Source organism: Garra rufa, chromosome 15 (genome assembly GCF_049309525.1).
Source record: "Garra rufa chromosome 15, GarRuf1.0, whole genome shotgun sequence".
Classification (NCBI taxonomy): domain Eukaryota; kingdom Metazoa; phylum Chordata; class Actinopteri; order Cypriniformes; family Cyprinidae; genus Garra; species Garra rufa.
Genome location: NC_133375.1, coordinates 26018038 through 26026527, shown reverse-complemented (window position 1 = coordinate 26026527; position 8490 = coordinate 26018038). Strand labels below are relative to the sequence as shown.

General features: G+C 36.2%; 1 protein-coding gene across 1 annotated transcript in view; it reads right to left on the bottom strand.

Annotated features, from left to right (window-relative positions):
- The window catches only part of emilin3a (elastin microfibril interfacer 3a), a 4778-nt gene extending 4284 nt beyond the window's left edge, over nucleotides 1-494 (bottom strand). The window contains exon 1 of the mRNA XM_073818577.1: nucleotides 346-494. Coding sequence (XP_073674678.1) covers nucleotides 346-494 — 149 coding nt within the window. The remainder of the gene's footprint in view (nucleotides 1-345) is intronic.
- Between the last annotated feature and the right edge of the window lie 7996 nt (nucleotides 495-8490).

Genomic DNA, 8490 nt, shown 5'->3' with positions numbered 1-8490 from the left:
AACCGTAATGTAAAACCTTGTTGTAGACATTTTATTCTCTATGAATTTGCCAAATTTAAGGAGATTTATGATTGCACCCCTGTGTAAAGCCAAACTAATTACACCCAACAGTAATACCAAACTGAAAAACAGGACTTTAATGTCTACAGGAATAGATTGGACAGGTGGTCTTATGTCATATTCTCTTAACTACAGTCTTAAACAGCATCTCATGTGATACTAGAAAGAACAATTCCTTTTTATTGCCTCCCAGATGTGTCTGAAACTATTTAGTAACATCCGACAGTTATTTGACCACCTGTGCCATCAATTAAGAGAATGAATATTTCGCCCATGGATACTCACTTATGCCTGGCTGTTGGTTTTCCTGAGTTGTACTGTGGATGGGGTCCAGAGTAGAGGCTGTATTGGTTCGGTGCAGGTTGATATGCTGCCATAGTCAGAAAAGAACTCCAAAAAAGGAGAAAACAGTGCAAGTTTATCTCCAATAACATGATGTTAGTATATTATCAATGCTGGGGAAAAAACTAAGAAACTACAGAGGTAAATCCCTCTATTTCTCCAGAACAGAAGCTAAAAAACTCAGAGGTAAATAAAACACTAGCTAGTGTATCATCTGTCCATGTTGGTCTTAGTCAAAAAATCAATGTCTAAAAAGGACACTATGTGCTCCAGTTGTGCCGGTGATGCTGAGATTCCTGCAGACTGTTGGGACTGAGACTTCTGGTCACCTCATAAAACACCAGACCACCTCATTTACATAGATCCACCTACTATGCCACCTAACACAATTCACACAAAGGTGCTATTTTTGAGACTTGATCCACACATTACAACAGTAATGTTCAGTAGGTTTGTAAAAAAGACTAGGGAACGTTTACACAAAAATAAAAACTTTGTCATCATTTACTCACCCTCATGACATTCCAAACCTGTTTGAGTTTCGTTTTTATGTTGAACATGAAAGAAGATATTTTGAAGAATGCTTTTGATGGTCCCCATTGACTTCCACAGTATTTCTTCCCTGCTATGCAAGTCAATGGGGATGAACAACTGTTTGGTTCTTCAAAATATCTTCTTTTGTGTTTAAATTAATACAGACGACATGAGAGTGAGTAAATTATGACATAATTTTCATTTTTAGATGAACTATTCCTATAAAGATGGATAAATAATAGTAATATTTGTGAATATGAACGAAATCATTCAAAACAAACCAGGGTCAATTAATAATAATTATCATAGAGTAATATCAGTTTAAAAGTGAGCTCTTGACTTGAACAGTGAACAACTGTGTCTGGTGTCATGGTGTATTTTTAATTATGTTGATAATCTAGTTATGAGAATTTGTTCTAAAAACCCTCGTTTTAATGTAAAGTGTCTGATTATTGGCCATTTTCTGAACACTAAATGATACAGGAGCATATGGCTCTGTACATAATCTAAGAAAACATATGGACTCACTAGCTGTAGGCTGCAGTCACTTGCTCACACACACAAACACAGACACAGCCATATGGAACAAATACAGTTTTACTCAGATAAACACCATGAGCCAGACTGTAAATACTAACGATTACTTGGCAATAGCAAAATAGCTCTAATGAAAAATATACAATGTTGACCTTGCTTGTCCCATATAGGATTAATTGCCAAGCTGAACAAACGAACAATCATTGAAGTAACCGCTCCTTTCTCTTTATAGCTGTATGACATCCGTCCACTTGTATCCATGGCTGTCACTATGGTATGGTTGAGGTTTGTGGTTGTGTTGCAATCCTTGAACTACAGGTCTGGGGATAAAGTGAGAATTCCAAACACTTTTTACTACTCATAGACCTTAATTGTGCACAGCCCAAAAAAGTCATCTATAACACACCACCAGCAAACACACATAGTACCTCAAACCTATACCCTCTGAAAAAAACACAAGGGCAAAACACACCATGCCTTTGTTTGGTTGCAGTGGCTAATTAGCCAACAATGTTTACTCTGTTTCCAAGGGCTGTGCTGCTCTAATGTGGAGGGTCAGGAATCTGTATAAACAGGCTCCTATTTTCACTTTTCCATATTTGCAAAAGCCCTGCTGATGTGGTCGTACAGGTCTAAAATAAAGAAATCTGTAAATCACTGCTAGCATGACTTGAAAACTGAAAAGTGTGTTAAAGGAAATTAAGTAAACAAAAGTTTTGAATTAAAATTAAAGATTGAATGAAATTAAGTTTGGAAGTGATATTTACATTAATGCATACTCTAAAATGTTTACGCTGCTTTATGGAATTACTTTTGTGCCAATAAAATACAGTTGAAGTCAAATGTTTACATGCACCTCGCAGAATTATTTTATCAAAATAAGAGGGATCATACAAAATGCATGTTATTTTTTATTTAGTACTGACCTGAATAAGATATTTCACATAAAAGAGGTTTACATATAGTCCACAAGAGAAAATAATAGTCAAATTTATAAAAATGACCCCATTCAAAAGTTTACATACACTTGATTCTTAAAACTGTGTCGTACGTTACTGTGTCTACAGCTGTGTTTCTTTCTCTTTTTTTTGTGAGTCCCTTGTTTGTCCTGAACAGTTAAACTGCAAGCTTTTCTTCAGAAAAATTCTTCAGGTCCAACAAATTCTTTGGCTTTGCAGCATTTTTGTGTATTTGAACCCTTTCCAACAATGACTGTGATTTTGAGATCCATCTTTTCACACTGAGAACAACTGAGGGACTCATACGCAACTATTACAGAAGGTTCAAACGCTCACTGATGCTTCAGAAGGAAAAACAATGCATTAGAATGAGGGGGTGAAAACTTTTGAACAGAATGAAGATGTGTACATTTTTCTTATTTAACCAAAATGTCATATTTTTTTCATTTAGTACTGCCTTTCAGAAGCTACAGAAGATACTAACATGTTTCCCAGAAGACAAAATAAGTTAAATTTACCATTATTTTCAAATTCAGAGCGGCTCTTAATGTATCGTGTCTCTAAATCATAGTCATTGTTGGAAAGGGTTCAAATACACAAAAATGCTGAAAAACCAAAGAATTTGTGGGACCTGAAGGAATTTTCTGAAGAACAGTACGCGTTTTGTGGTGTGTGTAATCGCCTAAACTTTCTAAAACAGAAGTTAAGTTAATACTGTTGGGTTGGGATTGCATGAATTATTTTTGTTGGCTTTATTAATATTAGCATGGTTTAATTTTCTGTGAGATTCAAAGTAGGTCTGAGAGAGGGGTAAAGTGCTATCATTTATTCATTAAAAAAAAAAAACTTAGTAAAGTAGTAAAAAGTTACCTAGACCATTTATTAATGTGACGTTCATAAAAAAGAACAGTATTTTAAATATATCTTAGTTTTAATAAAAACAACCTAAAGTTAAAGAAACAACAGATACGTTCTTTATATAATTAAGTATAAATATACAAATATAATAGCAAAATCTCATGAAAATATTCAGACATGATACTTATATCATTCCATACTCTTTTTTTTCTCAAAGAATATAGCAAATTCAGCTCAAATTAGTATTTAATGTCCATGTCATTAACAATCAAAGACTTTGAAGAGGATTTAAACTGCTTCATGTCAGTGTCCTGATCACCCTGGTTTATTATGTGATAATCACTGTCTGACTTAAACTTTGTAAGTGAGGTCTTTTTAAAAGCTCTGGCTTGTTTCATGACTTTCTAAAGAAATGACTCTCGAATGTTAAGTATGTTTGTCTGTGTGACACCGCCCTCACATTATTCACCAACTGTTTGACAAAACATGCACAGTATGTTGTTGGCACTAGCTTTCCACCACCACACCGGGTACACATACACCATTCTTCACAACCACCTCCACCCAGGAAGTTCACAGGACATGACATCACAATGAACCAGCTGTTCAGGCCTCAAACTCTCATAATGCTGTTCTGTATTCAGTAGTGGGCAGAACCTGCGTTCATCAGGTGTAATGATGTGTTACACCTCAATAGGGTGGAGCCCTTTTTCATTTCAATCACAATTTGTGCCTTGTAGAAGCCAAAACTTGTGAATGATTTAAAGAGCGCAAAACATGGTAAATAAGCTATGGGGTGTGTCTGAGGTCAAATGTTCATTATAAGGGGACAGAAACCTAAGGAAACGTTTTAGTATAGCCTTTGACATGGATAAAGGTGGATTATTCCTCTTTCACTCTCTAGGATTTCTTCAGTTGTTTTTTCTGTCAAAAAATTAGCACCAACTATCCACATTCAACTCCTCGTGGTGAAATCAGTCAAGTCAACTGTGTGTTTGTCTGCTCAAGTCTGTTATGTTTGGTGTGAAGTGTGGCTGATGCCTGGCACCTTTCCACTACACTGATACTTAAGGAAACAAGACTGAGAATGTTTGTTCTCTGTCCAGCACCAAAACTGACCAAAACTGCAAGTCAAATGAATAGAACTCAGTATAGAGCTTGGTGTAAAACTTTCTTGGCACATTACACATGAAATTTCTCAAATACCGCAATTTACAAAGATGAAAAAGAAAATATCTCAGCACAACAGAAAAGCAAAATATATGAAAGCCCATTTTCGCCACTGAATAAAAAATAAAAAAGGTAATGACAACTTTTTATCTCACAATTCAGATTTTTTTTCTACATCTCGCAGTTCTGACTTTTTTTCTGAGAACTGTGAGATATAAAAGCACAATTGCAAGTTATGAAGTCAAAATTGCTAGATATGAATTCAGAATTGCGGAATATATTTTTTATATCACGCAATTGTGACTTTATTTCTCAGAATTGCGAGCTTATATCTCACAATGCTGAGAATAAAAGTCAGAATTGTGAGTTTGTATCACACAATGCTGAGGAAAAAGTCAGAATTGTGAGATAAGTTGCAATAACTTTTTAAAAAAATGTTATTCAGGGACAGAAATGGGCTTCCATAAAACAAAGAGAACACTTTAGTATAAAGGGCTAAGATTTCATCAGCTATGCTTCACTTTCATCCATAAGGTCATAGAGGGGACAAATTTGTAGTATGCCATGTATTCCTCCTAACCAACCTTCTTTCTTCACAAAAAATACAAATTCAATATTGGATGATATAATGTCACCATTATCATTTGAACAGTGATGACAGAATGATAGACAGTAAACAATATGATTTTTTAAAGTGCTGTTCAGAGCCATCACTTCAACTCTCAGGCTTCAGACTTTTATATTTTATATAACTTTTATATGGCCCAACAAGTCAGGTTATACTATAATGCCCTATCCCACAAACATACCATTTCAGGTTTCCTACAGTTTTAATCAGTTATCTTTATTAAATACACTTTAAATGTATATATTTCATATCACACGTTTATTAATTTAGAAGAGGGTTTTACTTTAAAGCAAATGTGTCAAAGCATAAGGTGGTAAATTCTGTTTGATGTTTTAAAATGGGTTTCCCCACATAAATGATGGACTAAATGCGCTGTTTTTGTTAGTTTTAAAAGTATTTTTTGAGAGACTGGTTTAACTGTAAGGCATTTTAATGTGCCTGCGTATATAGGCTGCAATCAACACATTGATGTCTTAACGTTCATGAATGGTTTGAGTACTTGTATGTACAATATTACAAAATTGAGTGCTGTAAGTCCTTTCTTCCAAAAACGGATGCTGACCGATAACGTGCAAATACTGAAAAACGCTGCCTTCAGAGGACACATTGTGAGTTAGAAAGGCATCAAGGTACATTCGAATCCAGTGTTAGCTTTGCTTCCTGCCGCCTGAGATCCCTTCATCTGGTCAATTTTTGAAGAGAGCATAGATACATCCTTTACCGTCTTTGATATTCCACAATCCTGTGCATTCCCTGATGATTGAGCAAAACAATAAAAATGGAGTCTGAAAGTTGCATTTGGTGGTCAGTTTGTGTGTAAATATATGTTTCTGAACAACTTTTTGCACTTTTGATGTTATTTCTAGAGATAAATCAGTATTATATTAATTAAAGGGGTCATCTGCCCCAGTGTTTTACCTTGTCAAAATCAGCTCTGCAAAAACTCAACTCATTTTAAGACATGGACCCTTTAAATGTCACTGAGCTCTGCTCGCCCCACTCCTCTCTGGGATTATGAGACGTAATGTTTACTTTAGACGCATTTAGTGGCGAAACTTGCCAATAAGCACATTATTAAGAAAGGCCATTCACAAAGATGCATAAAAAAACCTTTTTACTCACTTCTGCTGTGGGTGAAGCTGTATCAGGAACGATTCACATGAACATTTCATTTGTTTTAAAAATGAAAGTAACGTTTTCCTCTGCATCTTCAGTAAATGACGACTGCTGTGTTCATTATTACATCCAACAACAGAACACCTCAATCGCTCAATCTGAGACATTCTTGTCTGCACCTGAGTCACAAAATGGCGGTCGTAATCGGACTGTTTCAGCTTGGTGAGGGCAGGTCTAAGGTAAGGTGCTCATGTCAATCAACTATTGTGGGAGCGGCCTCTGTCGGTGTGCCTTCACACCGACAAGAAGCTGAGAATGACCTGATTTTAAAAACGGGATATTTTAAAGATTAAAAAAATACTACTGGGTGGATTTTTATCATTGTAGGGTGGTTGTGTACACAAACTACCAACACACATTAATGTGCAAACAACATGTAAAAGTTAGTTTTGCATCCGATGACCCCTTTAAATATTAGTTTAGTTATCACCAAAGCTTGTTCTATTTTGTTGTTAATTAAGAAACCGTTGCACTGTCTAGAATCAGTTTTGTGAGGTGCCTTTGTGTGCAAACACTGCTTGCGAAGTCATTGCCGGATAAGGCAGCGATCCAACAAGTCAGCTGCCTAGGTTTTCGTATGCAGCCAGGGTTAGAATTTAACTTTTCCACTCACCAGGCTACAAACTTTTCCACTAACCCCCCCCCCCCCCCCCCACCCCCAAAAAATAAATATATAATTGAGGCTGTCCACACTGGATGTGACAAAGCAACATTGCAAATCATTTGAACTTTGTGTCAGGCCGCTTCCAGTGTAGACAGCATCACTGATCATAATTTTCTCCTCCAACTTCAAAATCATCCTACATCGCTCTTTTACCTTTTTTTTGTAAAGGCCTTTTGATCTTCTTTGCATGTTCACTTGGTCGGTAGGCCTACTTCTGCAGCGATGTAGGATGATTTTGAAGGAGAACATGAGATGGGAGTTTTTCAACCTACCCTAACTTAGGGTGACCATACGTCCTCTTTTACCCGGACATGTCCTCCTTTTTGGCTATAAAATTATGTCCGGGGGGATTTTGTAAAATATCATAAAATGTCCGGGTTTTTTTACCTCATTTCACTGACCGTCATTAATTCAACACTTTAAATGCAGCCACTGCCCACCGGCATTATTCTGAGGTACCTGTCTGATGACGTGAAAGACCCAGTTGTCAAAACAAAACAAACAAGGAGCTGCGCTGCAAGAGCTGTGTGTCACTTCTTCTTCTTCTTCTTCTTCTTTGAATGTTTTATGGCAGTTGGCAAACCAGATAGATGGTGCATTTACTGCCACCAACTGGACAGGAGTGTGGAGCGTTGATTGGGAGTTAGCGAGAAAAATAATAATAATAATAATAATAGTAATAATAATAAAGATAAATAAATAAATCATAATTAAAAAAAAAAAAAAAAAAAAAAATTCGGTATAAATCTATATTCTGTGGATCAATCCAGTTTCTCTGAGGAAAGAAATTAGTACTTTGCAGATAGCTGTGTGTCACTATCATGCCGAAACGCAAATGTAGTTTCACAGACGAATTGCAAAAAAATACCCGATGTTCATTCGTGGTCGTGATAAATGGGAAGCATTGTGCACCATCTGCACCTATGCTGCCCTCCAAAGGCAAAGTGCAGTAACTACACCAACACTGAAACAGAGAAAAATGCCTTTAAAGTTTTTAGGCCAGCTAGTCAAACATGTTGACACTCTTGTTTCTCGGAAACACTCTCGTTTCTTTGGGACAAAATTGATCAGGAGACTTTGCCACAAGACAAAACTGTTTTCATAAAGTCCATTTTAAGCCTCGATTTTGACCAAATGCGTAGTTACTGCACTTTGCCTTTGGAGGGCAGTATGTGCATCCTGGGGAGGGTGTCCTCTTTTTGGATTCTCAGAATATGGTCACCCTACCCTAACTGTCTTTAACTGGAACACAGAAAACACATAGAGCTAAGACGAGCATTTGAGGTTATTAGATATATAAATTGACAATTTGTTTTAGAAAAAACGGATCGTTTTGCTAGATAAGACCCTTCTTCCTAAGCTAAGATTGTTTAGAGCCCTTTGAAGCTGCATTTAAACTGCATTTTAGAAGTTGAAACTTGCGGCCACCATAGAAGTGCACTATATTGAGAGAAATAGTGAAATGTTTTCCTTAAAAAACATAATTTCTTTATGACTTAAAAAAAAAGATATGAACATCTTGGATGACAAATGGGTGAGTAAATTATCTGTAAATTTTTGTT